The sequence below is a fragment of the Halictus rubicundus genome, chromosome 9, assembly GCF_050948215.1.
Source record: "Halictus rubicundus isolate RS-2024b chromosome 9, iyHalRubi1_principal, whole genome shotgun sequence".
In the NCBI taxonomy this organism is placed as follows: domain Eukaryota; kingdom Metazoa; phylum Arthropoda; class Insecta; order Hymenoptera; family Halictidae; genus Halictus; species Halictus rubicundus.
Genome location: NC_135157.1, coordinates 14,612,580 through 14,633,767, shown reverse-complemented (window position 1 = coordinate 14,633,767; position 21,188 = coordinate 14,612,580). Strand labels below are relative to the sequence as shown.

General features: G+C 45.3%; 1 protein-coding gene across 6 annotated transcripts in view; it reads right to left on the bottom strand.

The window, feature by feature from the left end:
* LOC143357013 (uncharacterized) overlaps positions 1-21,188 on the bottom strand; it is a 410,515-nt gene that overhangs the window by 370,209 nt on the left and 19,118 nt on the right. The window contains exon 1 of one of the 6 annotated variants that reach the window (XM_076793137.1): positions 14,678-14,879. The exons of 4 other annotated variants lie outside the window; for them this stretch is intronic. In XM_076793137.1, the coding sequence (XP_076649252.1) occupies positions 14,678-14,716 (39 nt within the window). In that variant the 5' untranslated portion in view covers positions 14,717-14,879. Of the gene's footprint in view, positions 1-8,496; positions 8,664-14,677; positions 14,880-21,188 lie in introns of those variants that run through there. One more of the 6 variants, XM_076793136.1, reaches the window with a different exon arrangement.

The following is a 21,188-nucleotide window of genomic DNA, read 5'->3' as shown; positions in this document are numbered from 1 at the left end:
CAGAGCCGCGACAGCGAAGAGTAACGATCGGCTGCGCATGATCATTCACGCGATATCTTCTTTCCGGGCGAGACAAGGTGCTGCTGGACACGTGAAATCGACGCGTCGCGTCGTTCTGCGTCGCGCGATTCCGCGGCGCTAAATCACCGTTGCGCCGGAAGCGTGGGTGAGAGATGTGCGCGGGAACCCGTTAACCCTCTCCGTGTTTCTGCCGAGTATATTCGTCATGAATAGCTGGCAATTTTCTGTTCGGGGACGGGTATATTCGTCACAGAAAAAAAAAGTTCAGCTCCGTTACTTGGAGCGAAATGTAGGCAAATTAGCAATTTTATTACATTTTAGAATAGCAGTAAATATGAAAGAAATTTTATTAGTAGACTGCGGATTTTATGCATTTATGACAAAAATGGGTAAGCACAATTTAAAGCAGTGGACGTATTAAAAAGATTTAAGCGCACCAACGTATTGATTTTCGCTTAATAAAATAATTAAAGGTAGAAAGAAATTTTTATTTCGCTACTCTGTCTTGCAATCAATGCAAATATTTTTTATTTTGCATAAAGATCCGCAGTCTATTTATTAGTGTTTATTTAGATTTCGTAGAAATGGCGTATTGAGTGCGTTTGTTGTGGTTTCGTTGCGTTCGTTGTCAGTTGAAAGTAATTGTGCACGCAGGTGCGCGCTTTCAAAATTAAATAAACCACTGAAGGGTCAGGAAACTAAGTACCAGTCCTAGTAGACCGGCACCGGTAGTAGCGGTAACGAGAAGTTACCGATCGCCGTTGCGGCGTTTATAAATGGGCGCACCGTGCGTTGTGTAACCAGGAGCGCTAAAAGGGTGCACGAGGATAATTGCGTAACAATATTCAACGAGACAATGAAATATCGTGTAATGGCAAGCCGGAGGAGCGACAGTGCTGCGCGTTGCACCGGGAGCGTCTTTACAGCTGCTAGCTGGTGACGTATGTTGCAATTTTCTGACTCTGTGGATGCACTAATGACAAAAAAACTGAGACATTTTTAATGTCATCATAGTCGACAATGTTCCTGTCTAATTGAATCTCCAGAAAATTGATTAGGAGTTCCGAGATTTCTATGTCTTTACCAGAGGTTTGGACCTACGTCTGATACCCCTGGTTATTGCGTTATTTGTGTAAAGAAATAGTTCTATAGAAAATTATTGTGTTTCAGAAGATGAATTGAGATCCAACTTGGAATCCAACTTATGTAGAAAATTAATTGTAGTGACAATTAAAAATAATTGTAATAAATTATGAGTCCGAATATTTCAGGACAATTGTAGTATTGTCTATCCACGAGGCTCTCCGCCGCATAAATAAAGCAATTTCCGAGCATCCACCAACAAATCGCGGTTTACGACGAAACTTCTCGCGGATTAACACGACTCGGCCATAACGGTGAATTTAATCGGCCATTGGAACTAGATAACGCGCCCGATTACCAGGCCGAACCTTGAACAAGCGTTGAGTTAAGAGTCTCAGTCCCGTCCGGCGAGCTGGCTATTTAAAATCGTTCCGGAACGAGCGTCCACTCGTTCTCGCAGATTATCATATATTGAAAATTTCCGATTCCTACCGTAAATTACTGTCCCCGCGGTCTCGTTAAGAAGGAAATTATGCGAGCGATCCTCCCTGCTCGTATTCTACGACTAATCCCGGATGGGTAAAATACCGCACTAACAGTGATAAACAGTTGCGTATCCTGTTTCAGGGTAAATCGGGCGCGTGATGCAAAATTAAATAACTTGTACAACATACGCATACAATCTGTCGAAAATAGTGTTCAAAATAATGTATCTTTAGAGAGACAAATAAGAACAACAGTTTGTACAAATAGCGTACTTTTATCTCACTCGAACTGCGCATGGTTTATTGAATTTAATAGTAGTTCAAGTATTTTATTTCTCATGCCAAGGGATGGTGAGGAGTTTGGAACCAACCCTTGTACCGAGTAAACAAATTTTTCTTGCTACTTAAAATAATTTTCAAAATTTGTCTAGCTACCTAAAATACAGTCTGACACGAGCTGTGTTTTGTGTCCTATCTTCAGCAGTATTTCAACTATTTTTTTTTGTCTGATTCCCAAGGGGTGCCCGAGGTCCCAGAGGCGGCTACCAGAGGGAATCGCGCGACGATCGCGAGGATTCGCGCTTGCGGAATTAATTCCTCGTCGCGGAGCCGAACGGGTTCCTGGGAGAGGTACGCTTTCCTCGAGATAGCCGAGGGGAAAAGGTCTCAATTAATCTTCCTCGTCCACCCCCGTGCTTAGGTGGCAGCCAGCCAGCCGAGTCCGGTTCCCGAAGCCGGGTCCACACTCGTCCGGCGACAATGTTAATTGGTCCACGCGTAATTTATACATCGGTACTCTATCTGTCGGCCGGGGGCTATCCAAGCGGAATGGATCGCGTTAGGAAACGGTGAGGAGCGTCGCGGACGACTTGTTCGTAAATCACCCAGCCCGGCCGCGTTGTATGAAGAAACTTCCTCGTCTGCTCTCGACCGAGACCATCGGGGCTAAACGTCGCCTTGACCGTTTCGTTGCCATCCCCATTTTTCTTAACAAGTCCCAAAAATTCGGGACCCCGTTTTCCTGGTCAGTGACCCCAGAAAGATCCAAATTAAATTATTTCATAGCCGACCATTTTCACAGCGGTTTATAATGCTCGGGACCACTCACAGATTTATTTATTAATTTCTCAAACATATTTAGCACTTTTCTTAACAGGTCCCAAAACTTAGGGACCCCGGTTTCCCGGTCAGTGACCCCAGAAGGTTACAAATTAAATTATTTTACAGCGGACCATTTTCACAGCGGTTTATAATGCTCGGGACCACTCACAGATTTATTTATTAATTTCTCAAACATATTTTGCACTTTTCCTAACAGGTCCCAAAAATTAGGGACCACGATTCCCCGGTCAGTGACCCTAGAAAGTTGAAAATTAAATTATTTCACAGCGGACCATATTCAGAACAGCTTATAATGCTTGGGACCACTAGCAGATTTATTTATTAATTTCTCAACATTTTGCAATTTTCTTAACAGGTCCCAAAAATTAGGGACCCCGGTTTCCCGGTCAGTGACCCTAGAAAGTTGAAAATTAAATTATTTCACAGCGGACCATATTCAGAAAAGCTTATAATGCTTGGGACCACTAGCAGATTTATTTATTAATTTCTCAACGTTTTGCACCTTTTTGTACCAAATCCCAAAAATTGGGGGAGCCTCCACGTAACCATAAAATATATATATATTTTTTATTTTTATGAGTGGAATTTGATACTGAAAACGAAGTAATGAAGCCTTGGTAGGATAAACTGCTCCCAGCCCAAGAGAATCATGCTCAAAGGTTTCTCCTCGTTCAGGATACTAAGCAAACACACCGAAGACGCAGCGAGATCACCGCGAGAGCCTGCGTGACACAGCAAGAACATCGCTCGCTCGCGTAGAAACTTAATTCTGATTAACGACCACGCGTACGAGCTACCATTCGACGTTTACTTGGTGTTTACATTCTGTCGGGTTTGTTATTAAACCGGAATCGAACAGGAATCGATTGGGTGCCATAGAAAGCGGACTCTGAACTCTGACTTTGACGATGTACCTGCTGGATCATCGTGTTTAATATTTTTCAACGTTCAATCATCGAGTCACTTTGCCCATTTGTCTGGTCCTCGAGCCTCTCTATCCTGCTTTCCTCTTGAAATGGTAAAAAAACTGGTGTTTACTGTTGTTTGCTCATTGTTGGAAATAACTGTAAAGAGAAACTGCTGCGTTCCTTTCACGATCAATTATTAAATTGCGCGGTCGACTCCGAATTTGGAGACTCGGTGCTTCGATTAAACTAATCAGCAAACTGTGGATTTTATAAATTAGTGGAGTGGGGATCTTCATGCGGAACGGTCCATGGTAATTGTAAGATATGGTAGTTACGTGAAATTTTCTCTTTTAATCAAAAATTATGTAACAGTATCCCCAAGTACTTCTCGCGACTTTCTGTTTTTGCAAATAAAATTCGTATTGCAGGAAGAGTATGAAAGGAGCGCTCCTCGTCACCGCGAAATCCGCCTTCGTCAAAGGCGCCGCCGATCGAAAAACCGATCTGCAGGAAATTCGGAAACCGCGGTCCGGCTCGCAAGAACGTCGAAAGTTCGCGAGATTTTCAGCTTGCTTGGGTGGGCCCGGCGTTTCTTTCTCGCCCGAAAAGTTTCTCTCTTCTTTGGCCGTGAAACCCGCGCGCAGGACCCCGTGTACCCGCCGCGTTGATCCGTGTCTACCGGCCGATTCCTTGGCCGCTCGCTTTTGCCCGTGCCGCTTGATTATATCTCAATAACCTTATTTCACGAGGATCGGCCACGGAGACGCGAATGGTCCTCCGGGTGAAATTTAAGCTCGAATTTCACGAGAGGCTTCACGCTCGAGTTGCCCGAATCGGTTCCGTGGAGCCTCGATGTGCGGTCGATCGTCGAGAAATTAAAATCGAGCCGCGCATAATCGTTGACACGATGTTATGCCAAAGAGAGAAAGAGAGAGAAAGAGAGAGAAAGAGGGAGAGAGGGGCAGAGATGTTCCGCCGATTGCTGGAAAACGATCGAGACTTGTCGCCCGTTAATTCGTCCGTTTCGATCGTGAGCCCGAGATAACGATCCCGTTACGTTCCTCGGTAATTCTTGTTAATTAACCGGCGGTTCTTGGTCGATTTATTTCACACGTTCCCGCGAGCATTTGTCCGCGCTTCGCGAGAGCTCTTGGCATTTTACACTTCGTCGAAAGATTATTGTTTTATACCGGGCCATTTTATCGGCGCGTTTCCTTCACTTTTAATCAGCTTTCACTTCGTTTTCGGGCTTCGGCAGGATTTTTACGTGATTAATGTTGTTCATTTTATGTTCACGATGTGGCACAGTGCTGACCCACTGTTAATTTTATATTGCATCGTGAATATATCTTCCTACGAAATAAAAATTGTAATACACAAGAAGCAAAGAGCTTATTTCCTCTATTGTACGGTTTTAAGAAGCAACGCGTCGATGTTGAAGAGATTTCAAATTCAAAATACGAGCGGCGGTGTGCATGTACAAACAAATTTTCGAGCACGCAAACCGTTCGATTGGAATTTCCATCCCCGTTCACGGATCCCAATAATTCAAGAGTCTTCCACGGCGGATTTTACAGCGGGAAATAAATCAGGCGTGCAGCCACGATTCATCCGATCTCGTGTATTATGGTGATCACGTACACTCGTTACTACCGTAACGTGCAGGACGACCGGTACGTGGTTCGTAAATGAAATTCCGCTTCATCCGCGGCGAGTTATAATGGAAACCTCATTGGAGGCTGGCTCTGGACACTCGCCAAATTTCCCTCCACCCCCCTCCCCCGTCCGACTAGATTCACCTCTCGGTACACCTGATGAACCCGAACACACCTGAATACACTTGATTTTCCTGCCGAACGGGGAGTATAAAACGATTTTCCTGCTGGATTTCACGAACGACGAAACTTTGGGAAAAGGTAGTCGTTAGAAAAATATTTGGGGTGAAAACTGAGGAGATGAAAACAGCCATTTAATTTTTAACTGAAGATCACATACTTTCCACATTTTCATCTTATAACAAATTGATTAATTCATATCGATTCAAGGATGTCCTAAAATTCGACCTTGAGCTGACCTTGAGCACAAATCAAACCCCCAAATTACCCAACAACAACATATAAAACTAGCTTGACATCCCAGAAACGAAGAGCTGACATAAATGTTTCTCCAGTGATCTATCATCCCCTAAAGCAGCCACCCCCTGCAACCTAGAGATCGGGACATTGAAAAACCCTCGCAGTCACCACGATTAACACGGTGAGGGCCAGTTTCCGGGATATCTGTCAGCAGGAGCTCCCTCCATAAAAGGGAACGGGTTGTACCACGTCGAAACGCGGGTCCAAGGGCAAGGTGAGGCTGGAGGGTTGGAGTGCGCCGGGGGTTGAGAGAAAATAGAGAGAACGGGTGAGACGGCCGTAGTATAGAGACGACAAGGGGGTTGGCGAGGGTGCGCGGGGTTGGAAGCGGCGTACAAAGCGGCGGCGCTTTAAGGGAGAAAAAGCTTTTTGCTACTCGGGGGTTGTAGTCCCCGAAGCGACTTCCACGGGGAGGCTGCACCAGGCGGGGGGGGGGGAGGGGAGGTTAAAATCGATTTCAGCCCCACCCTGGATAGACGCAAGCTGAAGAGGGGCGAGAAGGGCGGAGAGGCAGTGCCCTCGATCCTTTGGCAGACACATCGTCGACGAGGCCGAGGGAGCTATACCGTGCTTTATAATAAGGTACTTTATCGACGACAACGCAGGTAGAAAATCAGCCGAGATATATCACTTGTCAGGAGCATCCTCACGATAGGTCTATCTCACCCAGGACTCCCAAAATCGAACCACTTCCTGCCGATTGAAGGACGGCCCTTTTGCCATGATACCAACAGTCTGCCTCGTTTTTTTTTCTAGAGCCCTTCCGACACCCTTCCCATGGTTTTGCGATTTTTCTTGTGTGCGGAGGATGTATTGGTATCTTGATAGTTTGATTTGTATCAAGGGTTGTTGCAATAAATTTTATTGAGGTTTGTCTACCAGATTTGTCAGGTTTAATATTCATGTTAATATTCAAACATTTTTACTTCGTTCAATAACATTTTAGTCATCATATTTTATGATTGAAAAATGTTTAATTAAATTGGATTGAATGTCACAATTTTGTTTACAATACTTTACTAGAATTTCACAGGCGGATTTAAACTGCAACCTGCAACTGCGACGAGTCAGAATGCAGCTATCGATTCAGTTTAAAGCAGCCTTCTTGCCCGAGAATCTGGGCCACACCCAATTTCGAAGCCAGCTTTATGCCAAAGGAGAATCCTGCCGGAATATTGAAACGGATGTTTCAATATGAAATTGTTGCAAGCACAAACAGCCCGTCAACGAAACCTCGTCTGTTATAAGATAATTGCTCCGCAGAAACAAGTGCGATCGTTAATATTAATACGTTCGTTGAATTCCGCGTTGAATTCAGAACGCGAAGCAATTTCACGTGTAGTTGAGTTTTCGAACGCGACCTTTCTCAATTAGTATTCGCAATTAAAACGTACAGAGTGCTACGTGGGAATGAATTGCGCTGTCGAGAGTGAGAGGGGGGAATGATTTTTCTGTGCTCGCTGGAACAATGAAGAACTCGTAGCGGTGTATAGAAAACACTTTGATGCAAACGGAAACATTCGAGTACAATGTTTGTTGAATCCTTTGGCAACGTGTGGGGAAAATGTAAAAATTATTTCAACGAATACATCTGCACAGTGCTTTCAATCTTGGCGCAACAAAACTTTCTGTGAAACGGATTTTGACAAAAGATTTTAATTCTCTTTCCCTTTGATCGGTCGTTACAAAGAGAACAGAACGAGTTCTTTCACAATTTTGCGGAGTTTTAGACGAATAAAGAGAAATAAATTTTCTTCTCTCTTGATTGTACAAAGAACAGAATTCTTTGATAATTTCTAGGTGACTTCTGGACAAATAAGTTGTCTCTTCAGGAATTCTTTGTTAATTTTTAGGTGACTCCTCAGACAAAAATAAAGCATTAAAGCATTAAAAGCGGGTTAAAGCATTTTCAGTCTAATGATATCGTCAACAGAATTTTTGCAACGCCCACGTCCGCGAAAACAGAGATAGCATAAGCGGGGGACTAGCAGCCGTTTCTTCTCACTGTCATGTCGCCCGAGTATTTGGTTTCCCTCGGCCTCGCATGCATAATCTTCTATCCATCAATTTGTCTATTCTGAAAACCAGTAGAGAAAGCCTCTTTCGTTCATTCAGACGGTGTACCACCGTTGAACTTCACCTCGCCGGGGACCAGTTTATTTAAATAGCAAATCGGCTGAGAAATGGCGTGGGATCTGTCCCATTAGCGAACAGTGACGTTGAAAAATTGAATTTCAGTCGGCGTTCCATTATCCGCCGGAGACGAGCTCGGGGATTCTGACTTTGTTAAAAATTCAAACCCGCCGTTTAATAACTCCATTCACCGACGAATTTCTGGGGACAGATCCGCAATTTTATATCCGACAACTGAAGGGGCAATGTGAAAGATCAGTGGCACGGAGAAATCTGCGAAGTCTCGTGCAAGTAACTCATTTTTAATGATGATGAATTTAGTCGGAAAATATCCTGAAGCGCAGTTTTTATGGATTTAAATTATTTTAAGATTCTAATATATTTGCTATTTGAAATTATATTTCAAGCAATCTAGCTTTCATCCTTTTGCAAATAAAGCCAGTGCTATGATTAAAGCCTTCAGTAGCAGGCTTCAAAATTACATGCAGATTAAAACGTGTACAAATTAATTTTGAGTTCCATAGAACATGTCGCAGACTTTCCGTTTGCGAAAATAAAATAAAAATCAATGCAACAAAAGCTAAGTATGATCCAAGGCAGAGATCTTACCCTAGAAATGTACCTTCTGCTCCGAGCGAGAAACCTCCTCACCCACGCAAGCATGGCGGCCGACCATCGAAGCCGTCGAGTAAACAATCAATTAACAAATATTCCAGTCACACACTGTTCCGGATCGTCGGGCGGCCAGCAACCTGGCCAAGTTTATGGTTTATTCCCGAGGCAGTTTGTAGTTTATTTGCGGTGTATTTATTCGTTGAACTGGCAGCCGGCCGCTATGAATAGAGACGAGTCGACGCAACGCTCCAGACGACGCGTTAACAAACATATCGACGTTGTACAAGCAAATATTGACGGAATAGATATCGCGAAACCCGTGGGTCGGCAGGCTCGCTATTCTTGGAGCAAGTGTAACCCCGACGAAACTTAAATAGCCAACTGCAGACGCGATTATTGATTCGAAACTGCATCGACCGAGGCTACCCTCGCGCGGTGCCGGCCGATGCACGGTTCTCTGTTGGCCTACTTTGACTCGCTAACGATACCTATAGCATAGCAACCCCCGGCGCTAACAAACTCGAGGCGCTATAGCATTTGTTCTGCACGCGCACGCAACCTGCCAGCGACCATTCCACTAGTTTTTGAGAGCTTACGATTCATAACCGTGGCGATCTTAATAAAATCTCCCACCGAAAGCCTCAACTAATAATTCACCCCCAGTGAAGCACTTTAATAATTTTTATCAGATACGTCATTGAAATGAAGCTTAAAAATCAACGTTTATTTTACAGCTTTTGGGAGTCTATAATACACAGCTCGGGAATTTTTAATCTATTTTTTAACGGTAGTAGCAATCTTAATCTTGAACCAAATAACCTCGGCACCATGATCTGACAATTTCTTTTAAAACTAACTATTACTCAAAAGAACAGAATTAGAGAGCTAACGAGCATATCAGAGTGTTTAAAAATTGCATAATGGATAGTACAGGTTAGTTCATAAAATTTTTAGTAGAAGAATCAACTCGGATTTAATAGTATATTTTCGAACTGCTTTTAAGTATGCACAATCGTTGCCAACAGACTTCCGCTCGGGAAAGTTTTAACTTCCCAGCCCTAGGTACGGTATAACCATCCCCAACCCTAGCAAACTGGAGCTGCTATTCACTCAGGCGACAATTCGACGTCTGCTGATGCGAAGAGCACACGGACTACGATCGATTCCTCGTTTTCACAAAGGAATACGTGACGTTTCACGCCGAACGGAAGTAACAAGCGGAAAATCTTGCTTGCCTGCCTCGCTAGCACGTCGTAAAAGCGCGTTCGGAACACCTGAAGCCTCCGTTCCACTTGGCAGAAAGAATTGAAAGAATGCACAGAATATCAAGAACACAGAGAATTGCTCCTTCGCGATCTTTACTGTTCATCTTGTTCTCCAACTCACGATTTTCCAGCTGACTATGAGATTCAACTTTTATATTTGACCTAGAACACATTCATCCATGACTTAATTATGGAGAATTTATAGAATTTATATTTCTGTGGACAATTTATGTTTCCACTTGTCGCGGACAACTTTCAATGCCCACTGCATCACAGAGTAAAATCCATAAAAATCGACGGAAGTTTAGAACATAAATATTCGAAAGAATTCCAGGCAGAAATGTCAAATTCCACGGTAGAGTATAAATAAATTGAAAGAACCCGGCACGCTGTGAAATACCGCGGGACATTTTAAAGATTGTTGTCGCAACAAAGACATCCTGGATAAAAGAACATAACTCCGCGGAGTGGCAGTACTTCTCGGAATAACAAACGCAGGCGTTTGTCTCGTAACTTTGAAATCAAGATAATCAAATACCGAGCGCGAAACGTTCAACAGATCCGCCGGCAAACGCGTATAGCATTGTGATTGAGTATCATAGAGAGGCCACGTAAACCCGTCAACGAGCTTGGCTACACATTTCTCAGGTTCCACGTAAAAGCGCGGGCCGGTTCCATTTGACCGGTGCTCGATTTTCCCAGCACGATCGTGCGGTTTGAATACCGAAACGGCTCGTATTTTTCTTCCTTTTTCTTTTTCGAACGCTGTCCATTACGAGAAACCACACGGTGCCGATACCATCGAACAGCCTACACCTCCGAACACAACGGTTTTATGTAATAACCATAGTCCGCGCACACTGTTTCACCGGAAACACGCCGATTTATGCTAACGGTCCGACGGAACTACGTTCTAACGATTTTTCGATACGCCAACGAGGATCTTAGACGTTGACACAGAGTCCGCTTCACTGTTGCAAAACTTGCAAACATTGCAAAGAACGTTCCCAGTTTGCTTTCTCACGTTCCACTTGAAAACTATACCTTATTTACGGATACAATTTTCGCCGGAAATATTTCGTTCTTTCCTTCAATATTTTTAACCAAAAAGTTGGAAATTCACCAATGAAATTCGTCATGGACACCAAGGTCATTCCAAGGTCAAGTTAAGATACAAATATGCAAGACTAGTACAGTACAGTATGTAATTTTTTTCAAATTTCTAATAAATTGGTTACCATTTCAGGAAGCCACGACCTTGAGATGACCTTCAGAGAATCATCACTATTACAATTAAATTCCCCTCTCAGAGTGCAATAACACTTCCCCGAATCATTTTCCTGTACCTCTACAAACCACGGCAGAATCAATGGAGTCAAAGTTGGGCCCATCACCTCATAAAAAAATTCGAAACTCCGCCTCCGTGAAAAATACCAAAAAAATTCAAATTAGTCAGAAAAATCGTCCTCTATGATCCCATTAAAAGTGTCCCAATTGAATCACGATAAACCGATCTGTAACTGCAGAAAATGGCATTGTTTGCTCGGGAAGCCTCCCGAGTATGCTATTAGGCCACGTTTGGCAGTCCCGTTGGGTATCCGGTAACAAAGGGGATGGCCGAGTTACGTGTCGAGCAGGTTCCCGAAACGTATGCTCGTAGTTCAAAGTGTATGGTACCTGTCGCTAATTAGAGAATCGGCGGGCGGTGCGCGATCGTGTATCGTACAGGTTGCCTGGGTGAGCTTTTGAGCGTTGTGGAAGGGGGTTGGTGAGGTAGCCACGGTAATTAGAAACGGTAAAATGAATTAAGCTGTAAGTGGCTTTCTCCGTTCCGCGAGCGGCGATAATTTATGCAGGAAAGTTCGCATTATGCCGCTAATAGGGCTGTTCCGACGATATATTTATAGAGCGGTTTCATAATACGTTGTACGTTATAGCGGAGCGATAATTAGAGGCACGCCGGGGCTACCACACACGGGCTCCGTACACCGTGAAACCAGGTAGAACTTTTCCCATACGTTTTTCAGCCGCGATAAACCTGCCCGACGCCGCGAGCATAAACGTCCGTGGACGCTGAATTACCGACAGGCCGGGTGAATCGGTTCATCGAGACGAGGTGTCTTTGAACCGCACCCGCACACCGGATTCTATGGACCGGGCCCGACACAATGGCCCGAGCCCCGGCCGGTAATAATCGTCTTTTATCCCGAAGGAATCGCGTGCGCGCCGACGGACCCCGGCAAATTTGAGAAAGCGGAATGATTGGTATAATTACGACCGGTAACCTCGTAACTTCAACACTCCGCTTCCTTACTGCCGTAGCTGCTTGCCAAGGAGTGTGTGCTCGTGTCCGCCACTTGTGTACGAACTTGTACTGTTCTTATTCGGGGTAACGATGATAGCGCTCGATGCCGCGGCTTTTCGCCCATGGAAATTATTGTGCGCCACTTTAGCCTTCGACAACTAGCCGCATGCGTGAGTTACGTTACTGCTGGACTCCGGGTTTTATGCATTTGGGACGAAAGCTGGAAACCATCGACCTACAAAATCGTTGTAGAAAGAAGGATGTTCCCAAGTGAAAGAGTTCACTCTTTCTAGTGAAACCAGTCGTTTAAGAAACTAGGTTTAAATCAGTGTATATCTTAAAACCCTCCATTTTTTATTTCAACCTCCGCCGAACCCTCTGAAGGAAAAATAAGCTTTCGCGATTGCGTAACCGATTTTCTATGGAGTCGCATTAAGCCGCCGCGAATTTACGAACGAAGCGAACGAAACGGGACAGGATTAGCTCTGATTCCCATTAAAATTCGCATCGGAGAACGATTACCTCACGAACAGTGATTCTGTCGCAACGACTTTCATCTTCGGCACAAGAAACACGTTCGCAGCCGCCCATCAGATCGCAGAACGGCTCACGATCCCCGCGGATCGGTGTACACCACGGCAAGTTACCCACGTTTCGAGGGACCATTAATTGGAAATGAGTTTGTTATACATTTTACAGGACGTCGGGCCAACGTCTCCGATCCGGGAACCAGGGAGCGAGCGAAAGGGGATGGGAACGGACGCGGGAACAAGCCGCGAGAGACAGGTTATGTTAGATTTATGTCGAAAGCATGAAAACGAGGAGCTTGTCGTGTCTCTCGGCTGCGTGGTAATTCGGTTATTAATTAACCGTGGCTCGTCCGGGATCCAGGTTTTTCGCCGATGTTCGAGACCGTTGAATATTGTCGTCGATGACGGAGAAAGCACACGCGATACAGACTCGTACACGGCGGTGAGCAAGCGATACACATTCGTGACATGTCTGGACAGTTATAAAACGCTTCGCAGAATTAATAAAAATCTGCGACGCGTTACACGATTCTTATAAACCGTATTAGAAAATTGATCGAAACAACGAGAATCAATGAGGGAAAATATGGATTGGAATTGAAACAGTTCCGAGTGCGACGGATTAAAAATTCTGTATAAGAGATAGATCGTGGTTTCGACGGAAATTCTCAACACCCCGTAGCAGTTGAAAGTGCCATTCCAAGTGGAGTAACGCGTACGCGGGAGTCGTAATGGCCGGTCGAAACAGAGTGCTTGAACGAATCGCGAGAGAATGGTCGAAAAGCGTGTAACAGCCCGGCTAAATTCGAAAGCTGCCGTGGCAAAACGCTTCCATCGGCTTCCGCGATTCGACGAGGAACGAAGCAATCGCCTCGCGATGTAATCGCGGAGGCTACTTTCTAGAAAACCGATTAAGTCCCGGTGCCCTAGTTCCGACGGGAGACCCGCAGCCGACGTAGAATGCTCAGAAAATGGAAAAGGAAACGTCCGGGGACCATGGGAGGGCCTCCATCTTCATCTAACAGCTCCGCCAACAGCCTAACCTTGCCGACACTCTCCCCTACGCCGCGGACCTTTTACATCCTTAGAATTCTACATACGATCAGAAACACTTTTATACCAAATCCTTTGGACAGCTAGAATTCACAATTTTTCAAAATTACACTTATCCCTTTTATGTTTTAATCCATTTCTATGGTACTAGGTTCATACCAGTCCAAACATAAAGGGTTATTTAAATATTTCTCTTCTTTATTAAAATGTTTCCATTCTGCACGATTTGTTTTCTCGATTTTATGGATATGAAATTGATGCAGTATACCTATGATATGCATATTGAAATGTTCAGTAATTGATTGCATATAAACGAGTTTAGCAACGAATTCCCTCGACAACAATTACCAAAGCAAGCTGCGCAAGCAAATTAAAATCACAGTTCGACGGTCCTTTCGATTAAAAACTCGTGCAAAATTCCTCCCCAACAATAAAAATGCAATTCGACGGAACCCGACACACAAACCGGCTAAAATGCACAAGCCCTAAAGCAGACTGCTTCTATAACTTATATTTAACGTTCCGTTCGTCCAGAAGCAATTCAAAAATCCATCCCCAAGACCCTGATACAACCCCCTGAAATAGGAAACGGATTTGCACGCGGTCAAAACTTTGTCGCCAGGTCGAATAGCAAAAGGCTGCAGAAAAGCGCAAGACCGTGACCGGAAATGTCAAAAACCTTGACCGGAAATTGCAGTAATTGCGGCTCGCCAGTTATCTGGCCGGCGCTGACACCGGAGGGGGCTAGGTGAGAACGAGTTGACAAGCCTAATGTGCCCTCGGATCGACTCTCTCGGTCCCGTTGACAAATGGACGTGGAGGTCCGCGCGACGTCCCCTGTCTCGCGGCCCGTGATCCATTTAGAGAGGCCGTGGTCTCTGCGTGGCGTTATCCACCCCCGCAGCGCATTTTTCACGGGTCGATAAGTCGAGTAACGGTGACGGGGCATGCGAGGGGTCAGGAGTTCGGAATAGGAGCACACGGAAAGTGTGTTCGCGTCCGAGGACAAGGTATGTATGTACCTTCTTCCGGCGCAGCAGCTTCCAGTCGAAGTGACTCATCCTGTTCGGCTCGTTAGCCTCTCTTTTATCGTGAGGCTGGCTCGCCGTTCTTCGCTCCGCGGCTCCTTTCCTCCTGTTCTAGCTTCTCTCTCGTGTCACCCGGCCGGTCGATTTATTCCCACGGTGTGCACGGCGTCCTGGCTTCTCCCAGAGAAACGGGCCCCGAAGAGAAGGAGAAAGAGAGCCGAACCGAGGAGAAGAGAAACAGAGAGAGAGAGAGAAAGAGAGAAAGATGGAGAGACCGGGCTAAGTTTCGTTGACGCGTCTCAACGAGAACGACCAAGACGACGAGCAGCAGGACGGACCCGAGGACGAGGAACACGACCGACACGAGACGCTATGGACTTTGCATTCCCGACACGGCATCCTCGCGAGCCTCCACGCTGAAATCCTCATTGTTCTCCGGCCTCGCGCCCGAGGATACGTGTCCTTGGTATGGACAGCGGCATCCGCCCACTCGGGATGCACGCGAGAGAGATCGGTACCCCGGGTGTGCAACAGAGAGAAAGAGCGCGCAGCCTGGGCCCGAGAAGTCGCTCGGATATTCGCCTTCTTCCCAAGGCCTTCCGGGCGATTTTTACTTCTTCGTCTTCTTCTCTACTTCGTCGTTTGCCCCGTTCCCTCTGCTTTGTTTCGAAGGCAGCTCGCTCGGACAGCTCGGGACCACGGCCACCACGTTAAAACGATAATTCTCGCGTGCTCCGTTTAATAACAACCCTCGCGAACGTTCATCGCCGGCCGGGTCCCTGCGGGATCGTTCCCGAGCTTCCCGTGGTTCGCGACCTCGCGATCACTATGCGGAGAACCGGACGAGGTATCCATTATACGAGGACGAGGATCACTATATACGGTGCACGACGCTCGAGAGGTATCGTTGAGACGTTGAACACTGGGGGAACAGGGTGGCACTTCACTGGGTATCCACAGAGCACCGACGGTCACCGTTGGCCGGCTTTTATTCGCGGACGATCGATGTGCCCGGGGCTAGGGAATGATCAACGCGACCTAAAAGCACACCCCTGAGTCGTCGTAGTCGTCGTCGTCGTCGTCGCGTGACACCTTTCCATCCGTCACGAAGGTCTCCCGAATTTCCTGCTCGAGAACCCGTAAATTTCCTGAACCACCTTGGGAGACCTTACCCCCTCCCTGGATCCCCACAGCTAGCTTCTGGCTGCCCGGAGAAAAGCACTATCGCACTAACACCATGATGCACCCGAGGACTGCTCTGTCGTCGTCGGCGTCTATCGACTGACCCGGTTTCCGGAGGTAGCTGTCGTCGAGCTAGGATTACACGGACCGTTTCTTTTCACTGAAACATCCAGGATCCAGAGGGCCGAAAGCGACATCCGTGGAAAGGGTCGCCGACGGGCTGGCATAAACCGGAGGATGCAGGGCGGCGTACTGTCAAAATATCTGCCGTTTCCACGGGAGCCGACACTGTGCCCGGCCCTCTACCAGCGGCGCACACCGCGCGGGCATGCGTGATAACGACGCCGCCGCCGGTACGCTCACGTCGACTCGACGAGGGGATAATCGAACTGCTGCCATCGACTACGGCCCCAGCCTGCCACCGTGAATGAAGCAGACGCGTGCGGGATTCGCTCTATGCTCCCGTATCAACTCGGATTTATCGGAACCGGCGAGACGAGCTGATTCTTCGATTGAAAGAATCGTAGGGCAGTTGGTCTTTTGGCCTCCTCGATTCCGAGTCGGAGATGGGGCGTCCTTGGATCGGGCTAGGGTTCGTTCTTACTCTGGAGATTGATTTTCGGTGGTGGTGGGTTCTTTGAATTGAAACCTTGACATTTGGAGACGTTTTCAGAGAACTTGACTCTGGGAACTTTGGAGCTCTGCGGTTAAGGCTCTGATGACCTTGGAATGCAGGCACTTTGTATTCCCAAAACCTTGGGTATACGAACCCTTTTTATTCCTAAAACCTTTGGAACATAAACGCCTTGTACTCCCAAAAGCTCTAGGAATACAGGCCCTTTGTATTCCCAAAACCCTTGGAATTGTGACCATTTGCATTCCCAAGTCCACTGGATTGCAGGCCCTTGGATTCCCAAAACCTTTGGAATGCAGACTCCTTGTATTCCCAAAAGTCCTAGGAATACAGACCCTTTGTATTCCCAAAACCCTTGGAATTGTGACCATTTGCATTCCAAAATCCACTAGATTGCAGGCCCTTGGATTCCCAAAACCCTTGGAATTCTGACCATTTGTATTCCCAAAACCCTTGGAATTGTGACAATTTGCATTCCCAAGTCCACTGGATTGCAGGCCCTTGGATTCCCAAAACCCTTGGAATTCTGACCAATTGTATTCCCAAAAGCTTTGGAATTGTGACCCTTTGTATTCCCAAAAGCTTTGGAATTGTGACCATTTGTATTCCCAAAAGCTTTGGAATTGTGACCGTTTGTATTCCCAAAAGCTTTGGAATTGTGACAATTTGTATTCTCAAAACCCTTGGAGTTGTGACAACTTGTATTCCCAAAGCCTTTTGCGAGGACTCGTAGAATCGTACCCACTTGCATCTCCAACGCTTCGAAGAACTTTTAACATTTCCCTAAATTTTGGGAACTGCGTTCCTAGTTCACCCTTTTGGTCTTCTTTTACTACGCGAACGTAAGCTGATAATTGTCACAGGTGTGTCGATAATAACTGACTGGAACAGTGTGCTGTCTTTCAGTCTTTTTTCTGATGATGAGGCAGGCAAAGCTGTCCAACAAAAGCGAAGCAGAATTTATTGGGTGCCGTGCTCGCGGCACTTATCTCGCGAATCCGCGTCGGCCACTCATTCCCCGTACTTTCATCTCACGCGAATTGCTTCGCGTGATCGCTCGCCCGCCAAGTGAAAATCCTACATATCACGGGGCGAAACCTCATCCCATTTTCGCTTCTCTGCGTTCCTTTAATACTGCCCGATTACGATTTTCGACGATAAATTCCTTACCGGCCGACGTACGCTTTCGTAACGAAACCATGCCGACCCTTATCAAATGCGATGCTTTATGAACATGACTCGTGCTCGGGAACACTTTGCGGTTCGCCATTAACTTCTCTGGTGATCCAGGATCAGATCCCAGTTAATCAAGTCTTTTCGCCAAGCACTTTTTCATAACCCCCATTTCGTTTCTATCACAATACAAACAGAAACAGTCAAAATGGAGATATTCGAGATTTTAGTCTAGAATGTCTAGGAGAATTGTAATTATGTTAGTGAAATCCCACTGCTGTTGAACTTTCTTTAATAAATTATATACTCTATCGAATAAGTTCTTTTTCTTTTAGTTCCATAATTAATCCTGCACCTTTCAGTGAATCCTCGAGAACAAAAATAATCGAAATGACTGCTTTCACTGTTCCGGCATCGAAGACCTGGGCTAAGTAGCTTGCAGCATTCGATGAAAATGATAATACGATATTATTCACAATGCATTGTGCATTTTGCAGTGAAGAAACTACGCTTTATCGGATTTCAAACAACGATTGTCATCGCCGAGCACACAGCTGCGATTCCCGAAGCTCGTGACTATGAAATCACTGTCGTCGGCGAGATGCAAGAGAAAAGAGGAGTTCGCGAACTCGGCTTTCGTTAGATCCCTTGTTCGTCCGGACGCTTTGATTCGTCATTCCCAGCTAGTGGTTAATTGAATGACTCTTTCATCAACGACCGAGTCATGTCACCACCGATGCCGGACCTCTCGTTGCGTTACGGGACTCGACACTTGCCCACGACGTTCTCCGTTATTCCTGCAAAATGCATCGCAGCGCAGCTCAATGGGTGCATCGTCATTGCAGTTGAAATACTACGAATTTCATGCATCTCTAATGAGCATTATCTACAACAACACGAAATTTCTGAACATCCCAAATGGGCAATCCAAACTCCCGTAGATCCAGGAAATTGCATTCCTCGCAAAGTGCATTCAACTATTAACGACAGCGATCACGTCACTTTTTGCGTATATCTCCGGCTCCGCACCAGGGATTTCGTTCAAAATGCAATACCGGGTAGTGTGTGCAAAATTAGGGGCACTTTAAGTCATCACTTTGTGAATTTCGAGTTTGTTTATAAAATACAAGCCCGAGAATTTTACAATTTTCGTCTATTCTTATTTCATGTACTGGCTTTAGTAGTTGCGCTTATCAATTTTTATCTCGAAAACTATTAGTCGGATCTGGTTGAACTTTCTTTTATTTTAATCAGGAGAGTTTGTTCTATTGTTATAAATTTTTCCAATTCAAAAATTTATCAACGTCGTAAGATACAAAGAAATTTATGTCTTGTAAATTTTGCTTGGTAGGACATTTTTGTAAGATTTTGAGGAAGTGCGAGTGTTTAAATAAAAAAAAATTTTGCAAGTTGAAGATGGAGCGACGGTGACCGTCACGAAGGTGAATGTCTGAGGTGCTGTGCGAGTTAGAAGTGTGCCGAATGCGTTCGCAGCAGGCAGACTGGCGCCATCTGTCCAAAGGAGTCTGCACCCGAGCGACTTCTTCCGCGTTTCATCAACAATGCAGTCTCCCGATCGTGATAGAGCAACCAGGCCCGCTAACGAGAAAGTCATCGCGAATTTGCATGCTAATCGGTCCGCGTTATCCGCTTCCTCCGCAAACGGCGAACAATATCGCGAACGGTTTATCCTTCTGGACTTCCTACAGGAAAACGCGTTTTCCCCCGATCGACACGGTTCCCAATTACTTTCGCCTGTTAGTCGAACGGTTCACGAAAAAAAAAAAAATCCGTCCACCAATTAACTAATAAAAAGGCACTGGCTAAAAATCAGCATTTAATTCGCTAATGAGCCGATTGCTCAATCTTTATTGCTGTATTATAAACGATCCTAAAATTACTGTGATTTCCTCGTTGAACAAAATGACGTGACGCACTGACAGTCACTGTAATTACGCTCATTTTTAAATCGCAATTAGAACGTGAAAGTTTCTTGGATATTTGCTTCTTAATGCGAAACGAAAGTTTTCGGACGAATTCGCAAATATCTTCTGTCAAATATATCAAAATTAAGACTCGATTGAGTTTTATTTAATAATTCATGATTTGGAAAAAATTGCTACAGTGGGCTATCTTGATTAAAATAGAACAAAATTTTTGCTGATATTGTGTGCTGTTAAAATGGTTAAAGGCTTAAAGAAAAGATTCTTAAACACATTTAGGAATACATTTTTATGTATCTTCTATTTCAAATAAAATTGGCACAGAAAATTTGGTCTAAATTTTGTCCACTGATCAATTAGTGGTAATATGGACTTCGGTTAAGCTAGCAAAATTTTAGGCGACTGGAGTTGGACTCCACGTTCGACCTCCAAATTCGCAAATTGCGGGGGCGTAAGAGTGGTGCACGGTTGAACGCGGAACGTGTAAAGAATGCGCGCGGGCAAGAGCGCTATGATTCAATTACGGGGTATCCGGCATCACGATCACGTGTAAATCAAGATAAATCGGCCGGTGTACAGGCACTGGCCCGGTTCGACGATGTTGCGATACCGCTGCCGGATAGCAATCAAATTGTCAGACGCTCTAAGTGCGAATCCCGCTTCTTCTCTGCTCTGAATATACGGGGAGATCAGTGTCTCCTCTTCTCCCTGAAGAGAGCGACTCTCCATCTCTGTTCTTGAAAATTAGAGAATATCGACACCGTATACGCCGCCGATTATGCGCCGATGCACTTACAGGTCGAGATGCACTCCGATCTTTCGGCTTCTCTCGAGAGTTCATTTTTGGGAATTTTTTTTTTAACGACCCGAGTAATCCACCTTTATGGAACTTTGGAGAGTAGCTTGTACAAGTGTATACTTCATTCATGAATTTTTGTAGATGGCTGTTGTTAAAAATATAGCAATTATTAGCGATAATATTTTCGATTTTGAAATTCGTTTTAAACGACGCGTTTGAAAATGAGAATACTTCTCGGCTATCACTGCGGGTTTTAGATACGCTAGCATGAGCGATGGGATCCAATATCGCTGAACAAGACACATTCTTCAGCCATAATTTGATCTTTGCTAGTCGTGCAGTTTAGGCTTAAGAGCTCCCTGCTATGCCAAACGACGACGAATTTTACCTACTGCAATTTTTGTCCGAAGAGAATAATGCAATTTTATTAATCCTATAATTGAAGGAATAGAATTTGTGCCTCACGATTAAGAATTAAGAGGCATGAGAATGAGATGACTCGAGTGGGAGGAATGGATGCAGTTAATCAATTCCTGCGAATCTCCAGAAGATGTAAAATTCCAAGGAACACGGAATCTTCCAACGTCCGTGGACGATTCTTATTAGACAATGTTCCGCTTAATGGAAGGCGCCTTGAATCCATTGTCATACATTATACGGTTTCCTCGCATTATTAGTTCGAGAGCGCCACTCTAATTGCAAGCAGGATTTCAGGCTTCGTGTTGTTCAGTGTTTATTAGCACGCGAGACGCCCAATCATTATTTTCCCTCCAG